General features: G+C 31.2%; 1 protein-coding gene across 1 annotated transcript; it reads left to right on the top strand.

Annotated features, from left to right (window-relative positions):
- Positions 1 to 3,730: 3,730 nt before the first annotated feature.
- On the top strand, positions 3,731 to 13,937 carry LOC129952222 (uncharacterized). The gene is made up of 3 exons (XM_056064709.1): positions 3,731 to 3,941; positions 13,490 to 13,660; positions 13,722 to 13,937. The coding sequence occupies exons 1-3, from the start codon at positions 3,912 to 3,914 to the stop codon at positions 13,857 to 13,859; spliced, it is 339 nt and encodes a 112-aa protein (XP_055920684.1). The 5' UTR covers positions 3,731 to 3,911; the 3' UTR covers positions 13,860 to 13,937.
- The last annotated feature ends 9,053 nt before the right edge of the window (positions 13,938 to 22,990 follow it).

Raw genomic sequence — 22,990 nt, forward strand, 5'->3', positions numbered from 1 at the left:
GGAAGACAGTTCCACAGACGAATCGCAGCTATGAAAAATTGGCGTTCTGATACTAAGAACGTGTAACGTATGGGTACAATATTTAATGTTCTATTTAGTAGAATGTGAGTAACGTATCCTATCATAAAGGTAAGATGGTTGGTGCGTTTGTATAACATTATTTATTATTACAAGTGATCTAAACTTGAAAAGGTTTTCAAGAGTAAGGCCATAGATAGACCTTGAGAAATTAGAAACTCGATGGTATCTTTTTAATCCAAAATTGTATCTGGCAATACTGTTGTAAGCAATATTAAGTTTGAGCTTATGCTCATAATCACAATTATGAAAGATTTCACAGCAGTAGAGCATTATAGGCACGAGCAATGTTTTAGCCAGTATCATACGAGTTTTGAGTGGTATTATTTTATGATTTGTCCAAAGAAGACGAAGGCCTCCGTAAACACGACCTATTGTCAATCTTATGTGGAAATTCCAAGAAAGCGTTTTTGTTAACATTAAACCTAAGTTTTTGGCTGAATCGACAAACTCAATTTGTTTATTATTTAAAATTATCACGGGAAAATAAGATGTGTCGATGGCTTTTCTTGAAATTACTAAACATTTTGATTTTACTGGATTGAGACAAAGTCCATTTTTCTCTGACCAAGAAAAAATACTGGCAAGGTCTTCGTTGACTTCAACGCCAGCGTTTTCAACCAATCCTAAAGGAAAACTTTTACTTATTCGAACATCATCAGCATACATATCCAATTTAGAGTTCTGCTTACATAAGGGTAAATCATTGATGTACAGAGAGAAGAATAGTGGTCCTAATATTGAACCCTGCGGAACCCCTCTTTTAACCATAAGAAGTTCTGCAGCAGAAGAGTTTGCAATAACAACCTGAGATCGTAAATGCAGATAAGAATGAACTAGACTTGCTAAAGAAGTAGAAAAATTAAGTTGATTTGTTAGTTTACTAAACAGTGTTTTATCATTGACCGTATCAAATGCCTTTGAAAAATCAAGGAGAACTAAAAAGGTGACATTGTCGCTGTCAACAGCTTGTCTGATGTTTTCTACAACGTTAATGAGATTTGTGGTGCAGCTGTGCTTAGGACGAAAACCAGATTGGTTAACACAAAGCTGATTGTTCTCAGTTAGGTAATTCCTTATCTGACCATTCATAATTGTCTCTAAAACTTTGGAAAGAAAAGGTAAAATCGCAATTGGTAGAAACTCACGTTCGTTTTTTGGAATTGGAATAATTTTTGCTTGTTTCCAAGCTGATGGAAAAACGTTCGACATTAATATTGTATTGTAAAGATGTGTTAAGTATCTTAGAATGTAGGGTAGTAAAGCTTTAACAAAGACTGGATGGATTTCATCTATTACAATAGAGTTGGATTTTATATTAATGCAACTCTCTAAGACGTCAGCTTCAGTTACCTGCTAGAAACTAAAACAAGGAAATGAAAAAGACGCATTCTCAAATGAAGCAAAAGATGTTTCTTCATTTAATTCAGAGTTTTGAAGCGACAAAAACTTTTTATTGAGCTCATCACAGTCAACATCATCATAGTTCATCTTTTTTTGCTTGCCAAGCCAATTTCACGTAAGTTTTTCCAAAGGTTTCTACCCGCTTGTGAAGGATCTAACTTTGGTGCTAATTTTTTTTTTTTCATTTCGTATCTCAGCTGTAACTTTGTTTCTCAATCGTTTAAATTCAATATACAAAATATTTAGTCGAAAAAGTTTCCAACGTTTATAGGCCTGGTCACGTTCATATATAAGATTTTGTAATGTGCGTGTTAAACCACGAAGAATTTTTTGTTACTACCGTTTTTGTGATCAGTGGAATGTGTGTTTCAAATAAGTTTCTTATATTCTCTTGAATGAAAAAAACTTGATCGTCGACAAAAGGCATTTCATAATCTCGAAACCATTCAATTCGTTTTAAATCATCTTCTAATTGGCTCGTATTCACTCGTTTGAAGTCGCGGAATCTTATAGTTTTGCTCGAAATCAATGGATCACATTGAAATGTCAAATGAATTAGGTCGTGAAGCGAAAAGGCAGGAACTGATATTTGATTAAACTTGAGAACTTTATAAATATAACTGACAAAAAAAATCAAGAAGGGTGCTACTGTGAGAAGTGAAATGGGTTGGTGATGAAGTGTTAACAGGAAAGAGATTTAAGGTACTCATATTGTTGACAAGAAAAGAATCATTTAATATGTTGCAGTTAAAGTTAAAGACGCTGGGATGCAACCCACACTGATAATTTCCCATCCTGTCTGTCGATTTGTCTTGCCTCATGGGTTTGTAGGTTTTCGTGCTATGCTAAAAAAGTTAAAAAAAAATTAAAAACAATATTTTGCATATAATTAAATAGTTTGATTTTAATTTCTAGTAGCTATTCCTTAAATTTTTGTATTTCTTATATGTAAAAACAAATACAAATTGGATGAATGAAAAATTATGTATATGAAGTCAATATCTTCTATTATTCACTTTCAAAAGTAAATTTTTACCAAGTTTTGGTAATGCCTTTTTATTTTTTTTTACATGAAACTGTCAAATTAATTTTACTCAAAATGTTACCCAATTTCAAAAATAATATTTCTCACAAACTAAAATTGGTTTGAAACCAATATCTTTTCAAAACTTTGAGATATTGGCTTTATACTACTTTTATCTTTTAAAAAATATTGTTGTCAACATTAAGTAAAATCGAATTGACAGTTTTGCTTACAAAAAATAAAAACCTAACAAACCTAAACTAAGACTTGGTAAAATTTACTTTCGACTCAAATAGCTTTTCAAAAATTAAAAATTTTGTCTTCAAACTTTTTTTTACTTTACAGAAAATATTTTTTTCGATATTTAGTAGTTTTTTTGTTTTATAAAAATCCAACAAAACAATTTGGTAAAAATTGATTTTCGGTTCTTGATATCTCTCAAATAAATTTCATTTATCCAATTTGTAACAATTTAAGAAATGCTACTTAAATTGGTAATAAATTTTTTTCGACTAAAAATCTATTTAACAAAACTAGATTTTCAAACTAAACTATTTCTTTATATGAAAAATACTGTTTGTAATTTTAAAATTTGTAAGAATAATTCAATTGACAACTTTTTTAACCCAACATGCAAACCTAAAAACTTTTAAGCAAGACAAATCGATAGACGGGATGGAAAGTTATCAGTGTGGGTCGCATCCCAGTCCCTTTTTTTAAATGAGTTCCAATAAACCTTTCAAACTTCCATAATCAAATCTTATGGACAATGTTAGTGTTGACCTTTTTAATTCAAACAAATAATTTTATCAAATAGCTCATAATTCATCAGTATTTCAGAAAGATAAACTTATTGATCCTCAAAATGTAACATTAACTGCCAGACTATAAGAAAATGCAACGTACAATATCAAAAGAATGCGTCATATGAAATTCTTCCATGGTCCGCTTGATCACAGAATTTCGCAAGATTTTCAAACCAAAGCCCGTTAATATGATAATGATAGATATGTATACAAGTTGCTGTTTATAGTGTTTACATTTTGTGATGAATGAAACAAACTTAGGTTAAAACGAAACATTTCGTATTTTAGAGATAAATCCAATGTTGTTCAGTTTGTATGTTTGTATCGGACTTACTATTGGATTATTTCTCTTTATTTACCTGTAGACTTGGCGGGGGTAAAAAGAAGCCGAAAAAAATAATTTACGTAACTTCTGTTAGCTGCGGCATTTAGTGATTTGCGATACTTCAACAGTTAAGATACTCTATAAGCTAAAAGAAAAGATTGTTTCTTATATTTCTTTATCAATCGAGTTAATTTATCTTCGGCATCTTTATATAGATAGATAGTAGAAAGTCATATAAATTGATATATTTTGAAATTAACTTAATTCGTTAAGAATGGTTGCAAATAAGTTCGTGTCAATCGTGGTATGTTTTGAACTTTTATTATCGTGTCAATCGTGGTATGTTTTGAACTTTTATTATGCCTAAAAAGTTATAACTTGTTCTTGGGAAATATACAACAAGATTTTTAATCTTAGGGTCAACGAAAATAAGTGCATTTAAAAAACTATTGAATGACAGAAGTTCCAATTTAAAAGTGCAGTGGTTATCTCAATGTGTGAATGACATTTAATTCAGAGTTTAGACTTTAGTTTAAGTCTTAAGTCTTGTAACATTTAATTAGTTTAGTTTAAACCAGAATTTATGCAATAATTGATTGTGCTTTAGTTTTATTTCATTTAGATGACAAAAATAACGCTCGTTACTTTAGTTAATGAAATTTTTAAAAATATTGTTGTTTTCCAATTGAGGATGTCTTAATATCACAGCGTCACTAGCTAAATAAATACAAATTCTATTAAAAACTAAATTTAACAGTTAAAAAGTCGAACTTGATGATCTATATGTTAAGACTTTTAATGGTCTGATGGCATGTTTTTGAATACCTTTATAAATATTTTACATAACGTAAATTTTTGGGATAGCAAAATATACTCGAATGTCATTAAGTGATGAGTCTTAATAACATAACTTGTGGTAGCTTAGAAATTTTGAGTAAAACCGGTACATTTGTATCTTTTTCTCTTTTCAGTGAACGTAGGTATTGTGTGCGTAAAATAAATATAAATAAAATAAGTAAAAACTGGGTCAGAAAACATTCTCTGCCAGTTACCTCTGATTATTGGACCTACTGTACCTTGTTTACATAAAGTTATTTCGTTCAGTTCGGTTTGTTTCTTCAAGGTACAACTTGTTTTACATTAATTATATTTTAATGGTTGCCTCGGCTTTTTGACCCACAGACTGTTGTCTTGAAAAGTGTTGATCACTTGTTTGGTTTTGTGAATGATATAATTATGAAAAGGTACTTAAGATCAATGTTATAGTTTAGTTCAATATCAGGTGTTATAGTCTGAGAACGAATTAATTTGTTATTAAATCTTTTTCTTTTTAACAAAGAAAGTAAAAAAACTAATATTAAAAGTACGGTCGTTGTATCACTGCAAAATACCCACATAATATTTTCTTGTTCGAAAAGGCAAAAAATAATTATTTTATGTTCGAAATTTCGATGTTTTCAGTACAGTCAAAACTTAAAGATTTACAAATTTAATTTATTAATTCAAAACTCCAAGTCCTGCAAGCAAGGGCGGATCCAGACTTTTCGTCGAGGGGGGGGGGATGTTGATTCACACACTAAGATGAGTTTTTACTCACCGCTTAAAAATGTTTTGTAAAGGAAGCTAACAAAATTTAATAATTGCTAAAATGCCAACTTTAGTTATCAAATTATTTAGAACACTTCCTTGAATTCAAGGAAATAGCTGCATTTAAGTACATAATAAGTAAGTAAACAAATAAGTTGGGAAGAAAAGTTTTGTAGTACTCACAAATTACACGTTTCAAAGCGTTTATATCAATAGATATGAAACGTTTATTATGTTTTTCACTTAGCCATTTATTTAACAAAAGTGTCACTTGATTTTTTTGGGACATTTGTATTCTTGAAATTCGTGTTGGAATCTCAGTTCTAGAGCATCCAAAATCTAAAATCGTTTGTATTCAACTGAAAACCAATTTTGAAAGAAATGAAACGCACTACTGGGTCGCTAGAACTTAATAATTTCTTCCAAAAAGACTGTTTAAGTTTTTTTTTTTTTAAATTTAAATGCCATTTTATTTGTCAAAAAATCTAGATTAACCTATTTTTTTTTATTTATTTTTAAATTTTGTCTTAAAAATATATTTGGTATCAGCACTAAGAAAAGAGCTAATAAATATATGAACATTTTGTCAAAAAATGTTGTCCCCTTTCTGAAATATCGAGTTTTGTAAGCAAAATTAGTATTTTATTAAAAATAAAAAAAAAATACATTTTTGATCATAAAAAATCATCATCGATTTGATTATTGACAAAAGCTTGCACAGAAAGAGAAGAATTTTGAAATCGTTCCATTAGTTCTTGAGAAAACGTAGAAACAAAATTAAGGTTTTTTTGAATGGTACCCATCTGGAGCAATACGAAAATATATTTTTCTTGTAGAAAGAAGCCAAATTAGGAACACAAAATTTAGAGAAAGTTTTAGAAAAATCACATCTTGAACTAAAAAATTTGTGTGGGGACTGCTGTTATTTTTCGTATTAATAAAATGAAAAAAACGCCTTACACTAATCGGCTGAAAATCTTAATTTCAATCAATACAATTGTTTGGACTGTATAGGACCCAAGAAAGACAGATAGACGAAAGGAATCGTGGTACCCATTTTTTTTTGGTTCTCTACCGTCGTAATGTCATATTTGATTAAAAGCTCTAGTGTGAAATTGTTTACTTATGCAAAACTTGCTATAAAGCTCCTACATTATGTCGCAGTAAAAATCACTTCAATAATCACTATTTATGTGTGTCAAAAAAATGTAATAATAAAATTGAAGGCGAGAGAGGAATTCAAAGGCAAATTAATATAAAATTCATGATATCCTTTTCAAGGTTTCTTCTTAAGAACCTGAATACATATTTTCTTTTTTTCTTAGAAACAATTTTTATGAAAGTAATTTAAAGCATGACTAAAGTTTTTTTTTCAAATTCTAAATTGAGCAAAAATCAAAATTTGAGTTGTTTTTCACAGCAAACCACTTTTTGGTGAATGTCGTTAAATTAATAATAAATCTTTAAATGCAATCTTTACTTATACAACTTAACTGTTATAAGCTTTTTGGCTCATGTGACCCCCCCTGGATCGTCAATTGGTCAAAAGTTGAGAATTTGTGTTTTTGGAATAAGGCTGAATATCCGATTCATATTATGTTCTTGGTCCAATCTTCAGTCAAAAGTAGTACTTTTAGGAACAAAGTTTAAGGAAGTAAAATATAAATGTTGTTTTCATATACAAAATACAAATAATTCAAAATATAATGGGGGTCATATCCATTAACGTAATACGATTAGTTTAGAATCCTTGGATCCGCCATTGTGACACCCTATACATATGAAAGCATTCCTAGATTCTAGCAGTTTTCTAAATATGCCATATTTAAGAGTTAAACACAATAGTTAAAGGGGTTTTTGAAAAACGCTTTTCTTGTTTTTTTTTTTCATCTCTATTAATGTGAAGAACGCTACGAAAATTCCAAAATCCAGAAAGTGAGAAAAAATCTGATATGAAGAAATTTCGGGCTTTTATTGACGAAATTTTTTCGAACTCAATTCTCTTGAGTCTATTATTACTATGGCTATCAGTCTGCTAACTCGTATTTTGAACTTAAAGGCGTCAACAAACTTAAAAATTGGGGAGAGAAAAATGTTTGGTTCTTAAATTTAAGTAAATAAATAAGTAAATACATAATTTCTCTTAAAATAACTTAAAACAAATTATGGTAAACAAATAATATGGGGAGTTGCTTCCAAGCATCCAAAGCAAATTCACTTCAAAAGTAAATTTATTTAATTTTTTAAGATCTTTTGTATTCAACAGTAAACCAATTTTGAAAAAAAATACAATTTCCGAATGGGTCGCTAGAACTTACTAAATTCCTCCAAAAAGTCCATTTAAAAATATTTTCTATATGTATTTTAAGTTTAAAAAATGTACCTAAAAAATAAGTTTTTCTCAAAAATTTGAATGCCATTTTATTTGTCAAATTTCTAGATAAACTTATTTTTTTCGAAAATCATTTTAAAGTTATTTTTTTTTTTAAATATTTTTCGTAAGCACTAAATAAAGAGATTATATACATTTTACATTTTACATTTTACATTTCACATTTTACATTTTACATTTTACATTTTACATTTTACATTTTACATTTTACATTTTACATTTTACATTTTACATTTTACATTTTACATTTTACATTTTACATTTTACATTTTACATTTTACATTTTACATTTTACATTTTACATTTTACATTTTACATTTTACATTTTACATTTTACATTTTACATTTTACATTTTACATTTTACATTTTACATTTTACATTTTACATTTTACATTTTACATTTTACATTTTACATTTTACATTTTACATTTTACATTTTACATTTTACATTTTACATTTTACATTTTACATTTTACATTTTACATTTTACATTTTACATTTTACATTTTACATTTTACATTTTACATTTTACATTTAAATATCGTGAACCCTTTCTGAGATGTCGAGTTTTGTAAACAAATTTGATATTTAAAAAAAAATAAAAAAATATATTTTGATAAAAAATGATCATCGATTTGATCATTTACAAGAGCTTACACAAAAAGAGAAGATTTTAAAAATCAGTTCATTAGTTCTTGAGAAAACTTAAAAACAAAATGAAGGTTTTTTTAAGGGCTGTCCTTTCGGACCAATGTCAAAATATGTTTTTCTTTTAGAAAGAAGCCAAATTAAGAACACAAAATTTAGAGAAAGTTTTAGAAAACATGTTTTAATCAACAAAATTGTATTGGAACTGCTTTAATTTTTCTTTTAATAAAATGAAAAAAAAGCCTTACTCTAATCGGCGCTGAAAATCTTAATTTCAATCAACACAATTGTTTGAACTGTAGGGCCCAGGATAGACAGACAGACGGACGGAATCAGGGAACTCGTAGTTCGACTTCTATAGCGTCGTAATGTCATATTTGATTAAAAGCTCTTGTTCGAAATTGTTTACTAATGCAAAACTTGATTTTTATCTCTTATATGTCGCAAGTAAAGTTCACTAATTAAGTGTGTCAAAAAATTTAATAATAAAATCAAATGGCTAGTTTAAGGAATCTTAAGGCAACTTAATATAAAATTGATGACCCCTTATTCAAGGTTTCTTCTTAAGAATCTGAATATTTGCTCTTTTTCTAAGAAACAATTTTTATGAAAATAATTAGAGGCATGGTTAAAGTTCAACTTTCAACTTCTAAATTGAGTGAAAACAAAAATTTTAGTTACTTTTGACAGCAAATCATTTTTTGGTGAACGTCGTTAAATTAATTTATTAGATGAAATCTTTACTTATACAACTTAGCTGTATAAGCTTTATGGCTCATATTACCCCCCTCCCTTGATCGTCCATTAGTCAAAAGTTTATGAATTTGTGCTGTGTTTTTGGGATTGGGCTGAATATTCGTTTCATATTATGCTCTTGGTCTTTATACGTTTCCACAATGAAACGCGCAGTGGAGTCTCTCAAAGGTGAAACGAATCCTCGATTTTTAAACATTCCTTATGAGTGATCTTCTTAATAAATGGGCTATCTAACACTGAACAAAAATTTTAAATAAGACCAGTAGCTATTGAGACTAGCGCTTTCAAACAAAGAAACAAATTTGTCAGCTTTACGAGTATAATAATAGTACACATTGTAAACAGCTATAAATTACTTCATGGTTAGAAAATTATTAACTTATAACCCGCTTAACCCTTACAAAAAAGTTGTTTAAAATGTTGGCTATTTCGACTAAAAATGGTTTACCAATAACTGGTTTAACTTTTTATTTTTACTTTTACTTTGACAAGAAAAAAACAGTCAGGTTTCATCGATTTCTCGCAGATGTTTGAAAACAGTAAAAAGTAGAATTATCACATTTAGAACTGATGAACTTCAAGAATGATTTTTAAAAAACCTCCCGGTTATCTGGCGGTGTGATTGGACTTTTCTTATTCGAAAATAAGTTTGGTGTGAAGGTAAATTTTGTATGGTATTGAAAGTATGCTATACTTAACATAACCAATGAAACAATTTTGAAGGAAGAGTTTTCTAACCTTGTTGCAAATTCGAAAGGCTTATTCGAGAAAGCTTTACTCACGGTTTATTTGTAAATTCATCGAAAGCATATGCAAAGGCTATGCAGCTGGTTTATTAACTTCCCATAGGAAGTTATTGTAATGGGTGTGATTTGTCAAATTAAAAGTTTTAACATTTCTCGACGTTTCAAGGTCCCTAGAGTCGAAATAAAAGATTTTTAGAAAGATGTCTGTGCGTGCGTGTGTACGTACGTTTGTGCGTCCGTACGTTCGCGACGTTTTTTCGTCGTCCATAGCTCAAGAACCAGAAGAGATATCGACTTCAAATAGATTTTGTTGTACAGATAATAAGGCAGAAAGATGCAGAAAGGGCTCTCAAGAGAATTGCGTGGGTGGTTTTTTTATAATAGCAGTTTGAAAAAAGGTGCAAATTTTGGTTAACCCTAAATATCTTACGAACCAAAAACGCTAGAGACTTGAATTAAATTTAATATAATATAATGTAACGTGATACCAAACAGGTATATTTTTTGAAAAAAATCAATATAACGGTTTTTTTTTTTAAATCAATAAAACTGAAAAAAAAAATTTGTTACCTATAAAATTTTACGACTGAAATATGATTTCATCTCTAAAACAATTTTGTGCAACGAAGAATAATGTTTTTGACATCTGATAAAATTTTGAAAAAAATCTAATTGACAGTTTTTTTATACAAATAAAAATCTAAAAAAAAACATTTCTCAAAGTTCGTAAAAATTGAATATCGATTCAAATATCTTTTCAAAAACTTGAAATTTAGGCTTCAAGCTTATTTTATCTTATAAGAAATATTGTTTTCAACATTTTAAAAAAATGTTGAGAAAAATCGAATTGACAGTTTTTTTACAAAAAATAAAAACCTAAAAAAAAATGTATAAAAGTTGGTAAAAATTGATTTTCGACTCGAATATCTTTTCAAAACTTTGAGATATTGGCTTTAATTTACTTATATCTTTTAAAAAAATCTTGTTGTCAACATACAATTAAAGTTTTAAAAAAATCGAATTGACAGTTTTTTTACAAAAAATAAAAACAAAAAAAAAAAATTTTTAAAAGTTGGTAAAAATTGATTTTCGACTCAAATATCTTTTCAAAACTTTGAGATATTGGCTTTAATTTACTTTTATCTTTCAAAAAATCTTGTTGTCAACATTCAGTTTTAGTTTGAAAAATCGAATTGACAGTTTTTTTACAAATATAAATATCTAAAAAAAATGTATAAAAGTTGGTAAAAATTGATTTTCGACTCAAATATCTTTTTAAAAATTTTAAATCTTGGCTTCAAAGTAATTTTATCTTATAAGAAATATTGTTTTCAGCATTTGGAAATTTTTTTAAAAAATTCGAATTGACAGTTTTTTTACAAAAACTAAAACTCTAAAAAAAAACAATACTAAAACTTGGTAAACATTTACCTTCGGCTCAAATAGCTTTTCAAAAATTAAAAATATTGGCTTCAAACTTTTTTTATTTCACAGAAAATATTGTTTTCAATATTCAGTAAAAATCCAACAAGTCCGTTTTTTCATAAAAAAAAATCTACAAAAAATAGTACGCAAATTTGGTAAAAATTGATACGAGTACATATAGACAAACTTTTAAGCAAGACAAATCGACAGACGGGATGGGAAGTTATCAGTGTGGGTCGCATCCCAGCCTCTTTTTTATTGATATAACAAAGTCTTTTGATATGATTAAAAAGCTGGTACCGTGGTTTTATGTATAAGTTGTTTGAATATTATCTTGAAAATAAATGCCAGAGAGTGAAGTTGGATGAGATCAGAAGTGAATTTATGATTCTCAACCGCGGTGTACCCCAAGGATCTGTTTTGGGACCAATTTTATTTCTAGTGTACATAAACTTATGTTGGTTTGTCTTATGGCACTAATATTAAATTAAATTTGGTCTCAGATATAAATGGGGACCTTGAGTTATTGAGAATATGGTTTTCGGTACATAATTTGGTTATTAGTTCGAAAACGGAGCTAATGTTGTTCAGCTTATCTTCCTTCCAAAACTTTGAAGTTGATTTTCAGTACCATGCCCCACAATGTCAAAAGTTCAAGCTTTCTAACTGTAACTTTTTATCCGGTACCAAGACTTATCTAACTTATACTAACCAAAACTGTGCGTCCAATTGTTTTTCAATAGAAAAAGTGAATGATTTTAAATACTTAGGCCTTGTAATGGATTCCAAAATAAAAATCTCAATTCACACGGATAACTTGGGAAAGTACTTTAGGTGAACAATGACGCATTTTTCCTTTTTCAAAAATTTGGTTTCAACTAAGCTTTTAAAAAGCATTTACTATGGCATTTTCCAGTGTAAGCTACAATATGGAATTGTTTATTGGGTGGTATCTACTTCAACAAAATTCAGCCTTTGTTAGTTTTGCAAAAATAGGCTATAAGAAAAATTTGCCTTAAGCCAAGTAGATATCTGAGTTTTCTTCTTTTTTTGTGACCTGAAAATTCTTCCAGTGCGTCATTTGTATTGTTTTAAAGTGCTTAAAACTTTTTATATGAAGTCTGGTAATCGTAATTTCCGTTTAATTTCAAATTTTAGTTTACGTGGAAACTCTTCGAAAATCCTTACCGTTCCCACATTTCGTACAACTGCGTTTCGAAATTCTTATTTTATTTCATCATTTAGGTTATTTAAAAAAGTAATTTTATTTTCATTATTGTAATTTAATAACATCTTTTTTTTCTATGTATTCTCAAAAGGATTCGACTAAAACTTTTTCTAAACTTTAATGTTAAGGGTCACCCCACCTATTAATTTTAATTAAGTATATTAATTGAAGTGGCATTCAACACTATTTTAAATTCCTTGTAAATTGAATACAGAATGTCACTATTTTGTTCATTTAATTATATTTAAATTTTCATTCTTTATTAAAATTATTGTAAATATTTACTTTAAGTTTATACGAAAATGAAAGAAAATAGAAAGAATGTTAAAAAAGTCATTAATGCCGTATCAAAATTAAAGGCAATGTAGCTTTCCCTTCTCAAGATATATATGAGAAAAAATATAAATTGTTAAGGAGCTTTCATTTTAGGTCCTTAAATTTGATCTTCATCAAACATTTTTTTAGGTTAAAAGAGAAACCTGCAGCTCATATTAAGTTACACAAAAATATGACAATTTTTTTCATAAAATTGATAGATTTGGAAAAGTTGTCGGAAACACACAATTTAAGAAGAGGCTGATGGGATTCGACCCTTAGTGATAACTTCGAATTCTTGCAATTGCTAAAAGGTTTTACAAAATTCTAATAACAAAAATTTTTAGTAGTACTTTTTAGGGTTTGTATTTCTTATAAAAATTGATAGTTGATTTTTTCTAAAAGCAAAACCTAATGCTAACAATAATATTTCGTATAGAATGAAATAATGTTGAAGCCAATACCTTCATTTGTTTTGAAGATATCCGTTTTTACATTCTAATTTTTCGTAAAAAAAACTGAAACTTCGATTTTTCTGAAAATTTTCCCAGATATCAAAAACAACATTATTCGATGCATATTATTTTGGTGGTAATATCATTTTTCGTTCTTTAAATATAAGGGGTGGCGAATATTTTGTGTAGTTTTTTTTATTTAAAAGGAATTTTAGACTGTTTCCCTTATTTTAAATTTTATGATTTTATTTTAATACATTCAAAAGAATTATAATAATACAAATTCTATTATCTTATAGATCGTATTATGCTGCCTGCTCAACACAATCCACAAATCAGAACAAGTGGTATATCGACTTATAACCGAAACCCTTCAAAATAATGTAGCTGGAGAGCCTATTACACACGAAAGAACAGAATGGGATTTCGATCCAGAAATAAGCAAAGCTCGTCGGGGACTATTTTATGAGGTACATTTTAATTTTGAAAAGCGAATTGTGTTTTTTATTAAAAACATTTCCCATTTTACAGAAAAATGGTTTTCGAGCATCGAAATTGATCGAAAGCCTTGGAGTTGGAATCGATGGTAAAGAACAACAACGCAGACAAGAACAACGATACCGTGATGTTGGAAAACTTAATGGAGAACATTACCGTAATTTTTCATGAAATTACAAAAAATACATACATACATACTTGGAAGTTAAAATTTTAACTAATTTACAAATCACTTGAAATAAATTATTCACATTAAGAGAGCTTATTTAGATGTAGAAAACTAATTGTGTATTTCAATTAAAGGACTACGACAACCAGGACGATGACGGAAGAATTGTACTCGTATACGACTTAAGGGAAGAAAGTCCTTCTTTTTTTGTTGTATTTAATTTCATCATAATGCCAGATAATTGTGGGAAACGTTTTTATTTTTTACTCTCCATATACCTTCATATTTCACTGCATTAGCTCTATGCTACTCAGCGTAATTGAGGTAATTTTCTATGGCATTACTTTGTGCTCAAGCCTCGAACCCCTCTTTCCATCCAGAACCTTCCCGACTCTACTCTCCTAATTCCCTTATAGCATCAGCTAATGTCTATGATGGAGACTTTTAACTATAGCTTAAGCGCATAATCATTATACATTTGCAACAATTTACATCCTTTTTTGTTTTTGCATATAAGTTGAAGTTTTTAATTTTTTCCATTCTGATCAAGGATAATTAACGTTGATGAAGTAAAAATTAAACGATTATAATTGCTCTTTCCTTTTTATTTTGTTGATGGAGAATATTGTTGTGTTTTTTATTTTTATTTTGTTAATAGAAAATAATAATGTACACAGTCGTGTTCTTGTTGTCCTTGTTGAAATATAGAGTAGGTACAGTTTAGTGCCATAAAAACGGTTGTGGATACAATGCTCGTCAAGAGATTGTGTACAGTTTTGATTTTTATATTGTTTTTAAAAATTTGCTTATTGTCAGATGGGTCACCTCACCAGGCAGACTTAAAACAAATTTGTAGGGCTTAAGTAAATTTTGTGTTTAGCTTATATTCGAATTGGCACAAGCATTTTTGACTTTTGCCGTAAAATAAAATCAATATTCAAATTACATCAGATTTGCATAATTTTGTTTTAAGTTTTGGCGGGTTTCAAGCCGTATTTCATTGTTCATTGTTTTACATTTCCTCGCAAGTTCATCAGCTTTTTTATTCCCATCACTTAGCCTCGAATCTGAGTTAAGCTGTCAGATAGGAACTATAAGGTCATGGCGACAATACTTTACAAGCTTCTATTTGATTGTTGTGGCAGAAATCGATTCTATTTCTGCTAGGCTATCAATAAAAATGATGATATCAGCCAGTAAAAAGCCATAATTTAAACCTGTTTTACAGGGGTTGTCACTGCCGATACCTCGGGTAAAAAGACGCTGTTTTGATTGGAGAAATCAAATGCTTCCGAAAAGCCGTCATTATAGATGGACACATGGTATCATGTAGTCTGTGCTGACATTGCTCCCTAAGTATTCTTGTAAAAACCGTTCATGTCCTATTTGGCTAGTTTTCCAGCAACTGGTTTGGCTGAGGAGTAAGGCGTTGTTTGGTCCATTTGTAAGAGATTGAGTATTGTTTCCAATCCCTCAGTTAGGATGGTCCCCAGATTTGTAGAATTTTCCAGATCATTAGATCATATCATGTTACTATAAGTGAGGACTGGCTTAATTATTCCAGTGTACATACAGAATATGATTTTAGGAGTTGGTCTCCAGTTTTCACTGAAGATCTTGTTACATAAGTAGGAATGCGATCTGAGTTTTTTGGGATCTTTCTAGCGTATTTGGGCATTAGCTGTGCTTTTTATCGAAGATATATTTACCTTAATCTAATACTTTAAATGGAGTCCCATCGATACTAGGAATAGTCTGTAAAAAGAAATAAAGAGGTTAATCATCACGTCACAGTTCCATTTCCAAATGCAGATCCTAGTTTAGGCTTCGTTCAGTTGTTCAGTTGTGGATATAGAGCTACGGCATTAGCATAAGCAACAACTTTGAGTCCACTTAATTCAAGATTGGTAAATATTTCAACTACTACAAGACTTGCTTTAGCTTTTAATTGCGCTATTTTGCACGTTGTTGAACGAGGTAGTTACACTCCTTATCGTTGAGTTTTGTTTTTCAATTGTTATCACAACACAGGTTGTTTGCATGCTTAAGCATTTAGAATAGGCATGCTATTAAGGCTTCAGGCATGAGAACGTGAATGAAAATCTCTCTATGGTCTGAAGAATAATGTTAGACTTACGGGTCTATAGTTCTTAGCATAAGTGAAGCTGGGCTTACCAGCTTTAGGAATGAAAAAGAGTCTGGGATGCGACTCACACTGATAACTTCCCATCCCGTCTGTCGATTTGTCTTGCTTAAAAGTTTGTCTATATGTACTCGTATCAATGTTTACCAAATTTGCGTACTATTTCTGGTAGATTTTATTTATGGAAAAAACGAACTGTTGGATTTTTATATAAAATATACTGAGTATTAAAAACAATATTTTCTATGAAATGAAATAAGTTTGAAGCCAATATTTTTAATTTTCGAAAAGCTATTTGAGTCGAAAGTAAATTTATACCAAGTTTTAGTATTATTTTTTTGTTAGAGTTTTATTTTTTGTAAAAAAACTGTCAATTCAATTTTTTTTTTAAATTTTATCGAATGATTGAAATAATATTTCTTATAAGATAAAAGTACCTTAAAGGTACAATTTTTGAAAAGATATTTGAGTCGGTAATCAATTTTTACCAACTTGTATTCAATTTTTTTTAAGGATTTTATGTTTTGTAAAAAAACTGTCTATTTTTCTCAAAATGTGTCCTAATGTTGAAAACAATATTTCTTATAAGATAAAATTAGTTTGAAGCCTAAATTTCAAGTTTTTGGAAAGTTATTTGAATCGATATTCAATTTTTACCAACTTTGAGTAATGTTTTTTTTTTTTAGTTTTTTATTTTTTATAAAAAAACTATTAGTTCGATTTTTCTCAAATTTGTATCACATATCAAAAACATTATTCTTCGTTGCACAAAATTGTTTTGGAGATGGAATCATATTTTAGTCGTAAAATTTTGGAATTGACACATTTTTTTTCAGTTTTTTTGATTTGTAAAAAAACCGTTAAATGGACTTTTTGCAAAAAATATACTTCTTTGATATCACGTTACAATATATTATATACTATTAAATTCAAGTCTCTAGCGTTTTTAGTTCGTAAGATATTTAGGGTTCACCAACATTTTCACCTTTTTTTCAAACTGCTATGGTAAAAAAACTACCCACGCAATTTTCTTGAGAGCTTTTTCTGCATCTTTCTGCCTTATTATCCGTATAACAAAATAAAAAAAACGTCACGAACGTACGTACACACGCACGCACAGACATCTTTCTAAAAATCTTTTATTTCGACTCTAGTGACCTTGAAACGTCGAGAAATGTTAAAAATTTGCAAATCGGACCCATTACAATAACTTCCTATGGGAAGTTAAAACTACTCTGACTTCACGATACAACTTTAGAACAAATCACCTTCTGCGACTAATAAGGAAAAAATTACCAATGTGTGGGATGACGAGATCAGTATAATAGGGAAATGCTTTCAGGGTCCGGTGATTTAAACATTGAAAAAGGTCCCATTTCGTTGTACGCTGATAAAATACCAGGATTAAGTTTTCAGAGTAATTTTTTGGATCTGCTTCTGATATCCTCATGATTTCAACACGGGAAGTGGATGTTCATCATGAGTTTTAACTTTTGGTGACAGGATTCTGTTAATTGGCCACTAGGTTTTTTTTTAAGTGAACCAATTATTGTTGGTGCTTTGGCTAAAATGTTTCTAGGTCACGCTGACTTGTTAGTTTTATTTCTGCTTTATATCCTTGTTTTGACTTCATTTGAAGTTCTTGTTTAAGATTTTACGCTTGTTGGTTCACCAAGTTTCTTTACTGTCTGTTTGATGAATTTTTTTGCTTTTACATTACTACTACCGGGTTTACTGTTTTCAACCTTTAATTACGAACATTTTACCATTTTTTTTTAATTTGTTTACTAAAATAAAACTCTTACTAGACGTTGTTATTTTTTCCACAAAATAATCAAATATATTTGGTCAAACTTTTCTTTGGTATTTTTAGACAAACAAAACCCATATAAAATTCGATGTTAAGCAAGCGATTCGGAGTGTATAGTTTCAGTTTACAAGACAATGTAGAATATTAAATAAGCTTTTGAGAAAAATGGAAACTCTCTAATCAAATGTGCATACAAGAAGATGGGTTCTGTTGTATTATACGAATTGTACGAATAGTATTTTTTAGATATACATACCTCTGTTCTAGCTCTTGGTTGGCTGGCGCACTTTATAAATCCTTCAAGATGATTCTGTTTTTTTTTTTTTTTATTCGCAGTATTTTAAGTTAGTTTGTGAGTCTGTGAGTAGTTTAATGCGTTATATGTGTGTAGGTTCACTTAAATATAGTAGATGATAAGTCTTATGCACAATTAGATGAGATTATTATTGTCGTCTGTTTAACAACTATACTTTAAATAATTCTATCTACTAGCTATGTAAATATGTAAATGAAAGTATCTAGGTTCTGTCTGTAGAATATAATGTAGGTAAGTTATTCATCATTTATGAGAAAATCATTATCCTGTACTCAGTCCTTCTTGAGCAATCATGAATCATTATGCGAATTGTTGTGTTTAACTCGTTTTTTGTTTTTGTTTTACATTTCCTGAGATGCGACTTACAGTTGAATGAAATAAGCTTTGAATTTGGAACATTTAGTTTCGAGGTATGTTTTTATTAAAACTTATTTTGTTGTTTTAAATGATTGACATAGAGTTTTTAAATTCAGCCTAATTTTAACGACACTAGTCTATTTTAGAATAAATGGAAGCATAGAACATAGGAAATTTAATACCTTTTTACTTGAATTGTAGTCATTGGAATAGAGACTTTACACTTCTTAAAAACTTCTTTTCTGAGTTCGCATCCACCACTTTCATTCTCGGGGGGGATTCAAATGTGAGAACAGGCGCAAGAAGAATAGTGGAACGCAACTTGATTCCTACATCGTTGATAATGGAAAGAAGATATTCCAAAGATTCTAACTGTGACAGTAGGTAGGTAGAAATGGCGATCTCAAGGCAACCTAGCCTGAGAACCAATTAGCGCTGTAGTGCGCCGTTTTGATACAAAAAACTCGTTTGACCTTTGATTGAAAGGGATAGATTGATAGAGAAGCTTCATAGCGATTATGTTAGAGCCATTTTGTCGCATTGAGAAAAAAGATTAGGTCTCTAATCTTTGTCTCAGATAGCTCATCAAGTTCATTCTGGTGTTTGCCAAAGCAGGACATTTGCAGAGGAAATGGATTATGGTTTCACTTTCTCTTTGGTCACTACAGTTACGGCAAAAGGTGTTGTAAGAGATACCCAACTTCTCTGCATGAACTCCTATGGGACAATGTCCGGTACAAACCGCAAAAATCCTGGCTATGTCTTGCATTGGCCTGCATAGAAGATCGTTTGTACGGGTTTTGTTATATGTGGGCCATATCTCCAGTTGGGTAAATTGCTCCACCTTCGGTTTGATTCAGTTTGGTAGACAGAAAAGATTTTACCCTTCATAGCACCAAGAGGAATGTTAACCATTTCCGCAAGTGAGCTATGAAGGGCCGATCCTTGCCTGGCTAACTCGTCAACACGTTCATTTCCCACGATACCACTATGGCCCGGAACCCAGATCAGGGTAACACCGAGGTTAATATTTAGGCTCACAAGCTCATCGCGACATTGCTGGACAAATTTAGATAAGGATGTGGCAGAGTTAATGGCTTTGACAGCTGTCTGACTGTCTGTACAGATATCCACATTTCCCTTATTGCCAGCAGTTCAGCCTGAAAAACGCTAGCAAAGTCAGGAAGCCTAAAGGATTTGGCTACATTTAGGGACTCAGAAAAGATCCCAGAACCAACTCCGCACTCCATCTTTGAGCCGTCAGTAAAGATGGTTGTGTCGAAACCTATCGACACGATGTCATCCTCCCAATCTTCTCTCGATGGGAAAATAAACTTAAACCCTTACTAAGGTTCAAAGTAGGAGTGCAGTAGTGAGTGTCTACCGAGATAATATCTCAGGGAGTCGAGGTAGCGTGAAGAGCGGTGCTTTAGTTTTGGTGGTAAAGAGCAACAGTTCAGTTTTACTTTGGTTAACTTCTAGTCCACAACTCGTGGCCCAGTTGCTAACTTTCTTCAAAGCTGACTCTGTGATTTCACTAATCACAGAGATGTATTTTCCTGACACCAATAGCACCAAATCATCCGCATAGGCTACCACCATCACTCCACATCTCTTTAATCTAACGACAATTGTATCCATGACCAGAAGCCATAGAAGAGGCGAAAGGACACCACCCTGGGGTGTTCCCCTACTCACGTGTTTTGTTGCGATTGTATTGCCTAGAGTGGCTCGAATCTTCCTACCACTGAGCATGGAAATCATCCATTCTCGAATGAAGTCTTCTACACCGAACTTACCGAGCTATTCTTCTATGGATTCGGTAAGGACGTTGTTAAAAGCACCTTCTATGTCTAGGAAGGTGGCAAGAGTAAATTCTTTATAATGGATTGTTTGTTCTACAGTACGCAGTACCTCATGGAGGGTAGTCTCCGTAGATTTTCCCTTAAGATAAGCATGCTGAGAGCTTTCGAGAGGTCGTCCAACTAGGATTTCTCTTATATGGTAATCAAGAATGCGCTCCAAGGTTTTAAACACAAAAGATGTTAAGTTTATTGTTCTGAAATCCTTCGCGGATTCGTGACCTCGCCTACCCACTTTCGGGATAAAAACTACTTTGATTTGTCTCCACGAAATGGGCACATGTTTGAAAAGGAGACATCCTTTGAAAATTTGTTCCAGCCATGGAGCTGCCACATCATGCAACTTTTGAAGCATAAGTGGAAGTATGCCATCCATGCCTGGGGATTTTTATGGAGAAAAAGTATTGATGGCCCAGAAAATATTTCCTCTGGTTATAACGGAATTGACTTGCTCCACATGAGCTACGTTTAGCTCTGTGGTTTCAAGCGATTCGGGGTTATCACTCTCGCAACCCGGAAAGTTCGTCTTCATCAGTAACTCAAGAGATTCGGCTGGAGAGGCTGTCCAGGACCCATCAGTCTTTTTTAGAAATGAAGGATTACAATGTTCCTTCGATAAAACTTTGCTGAGCCTTGCGGAGTCCTTTATGTCTTCGATTGATTGACAGTATTCTCTCAAGCCTTGTCTCGAGTTTTTCCTAAGACTGGACAGTCATTTTCCTAAGACTGGACAGTTCTTCATTCCACCAAGAAGGAAGGGTTTTACGGCTATATTTAACTGAGCAAGAGACTCTAAAAGCTTTACTTATAGTAGTTTCAAAGGTTTTCACTTTTGATTCAAGGTCTCCTATCGATTCAGTGAGATTCGGTAAGTTGCTTAGTTTGGAATTCGCAATTTGAATGAATTTCGTCAAGTCAGTTCTTTTGGGATTTTTGTAAGGCGGAGGGTTTTTCGACTAGAAATTAATTTGAAAAAGAATCCACTTGTGATCCGAAATCGAATTCAAAGGGGAAACTCTCCAATTCCCCACTAATAAATTACGATTGTTTACTAAAGTAACATCAAGCACATCCTCCCATCATAATTTTCCGAGCTCGGAAAGACGAAAGTGGGAGTATTGCCTCTGTTACAAATGGTCATATTATTTTCAATAATAAAATCAAAAAGTGACTCACCTCGTTCATTGATCACAGAACTTCCCCAAAGGGTATGCCGAGCATTTGCGTCGCCTCCGATCAGAAGCTTTACCTTTTTGATGTTAGCTTCGGTTATGATTTTGCACACCTCCTCCGGAGGTGATGGTGCATTATGGGCAGAGTAAAATAAAAATAAACTCGAGCCACTTATATCCTCCATCACAATACCAACAGATTCAATTGAAGAACGATGCAAAGCTAAAAGCTTTATTTACGAAGAAAACGGAGTTTCCATGGAACAAAATGTTAAATTTGAGCCAAAAAAGCCTTGGTTTGATTTAGCTCAAACTATAGAGGACAAACATCATCAATGAATTTCAAGCTGCTTATAGAACAAACTATGGACCAAGTTTATAATCTTTCATGCATAATTCAACTTTAACTATGCCAAAAGAAGAAACTCTACGCTTTTTTCATCAATATTAAGGCTGCTTTTGATAGCATTGACAGTAATGCTGTTTTTTATAAGCTATCGACTCTAGGAATATCATCGAAGATACTGGCTACTATAGAGTCCCCTTATAAGGATACTACTGCAGCTGTTTGGGATGTTTCGTGTTTGTCTTCCCCTCTAAGAAAGATGTGTGCTAAGCTCTCTTCTCTTAGTTCTGTTTTTAAATGATCTTCATGTGGAAATTCCAATCGGTATTGTTTTAGACGATTTTCAAATAAACGCCCTTTTATATGCGGACGATATTGTACTGTTCTCAGATAATCCTTCCAAGTTGCAACAGCTAATTGAGGAGTTTACTTCATTCAATGGAATTTTGAAATAAATCTTGATAAGTCGGAAATAGTAATATTTCGCATTGGTGCCGATCTCGGTATTCAGTACATTTACAGAGAAAGCAAAAGCTCGGCCTATTGATCCTTTTGGTTTAAGGAGTTTTTAACAAGAGGTGTCAGAAAAGTTACCACAGGGATAACTGGCTTGTGGCGGCCAAGCGTTCATAGCGACGTAGCTTTTTGATCCTTCGATGTCGGCTCTTCCTATCATTGTGAAGCAATGGTGGAAGAAGAGCAGCGTGCGAAAAATGGGTTTACATAAATTCTAAAATAAAAGTGTCTTATCAATACAATTATCTTGGGGTAGTGTTTAATTACAACATTTCTTGGAATGAGCATCTAAGAAACAGATTGGGAGCATCTAACATATGTATGTAACTTAATCTACTTACTAAGCTTATATATTTTTTAATTTCCTTTTAAACCTAACAGGCAACTTAAAGTTATTCTCAAAAAGAGGAATTGACAAATTCTCCAAGAGTAATTTTTGTCATGAAAAAGTGTTTTCTCAAATTAGCCGTTCGGATTCGGCGCATAAACTGTAGGTCCCCTCCATCCCTGCAATTACTCTATATTGAATAAAAGTAAGCTTTTGGTTTGGGAAATGTTTCTTTTATCATTGTTTTCTTATAAATGTGTTTCTTATGAACGCACAATTCAAA

The sequence above is a fragment of the Eupeodes corollae genome, chromosome 3 (genome assembly GCF_945859685.1).
Source record: "Eupeodes corollae chromosome 3, idEupCoro1.1, whole genome shotgun sequence".
In the NCBI taxonomy this organism is placed as follows: domain Eukaryota; kingdom Metazoa; phylum Arthropoda; class Insecta; order Diptera; family Syrphidae; genus Eupeodes; species Eupeodes corollae.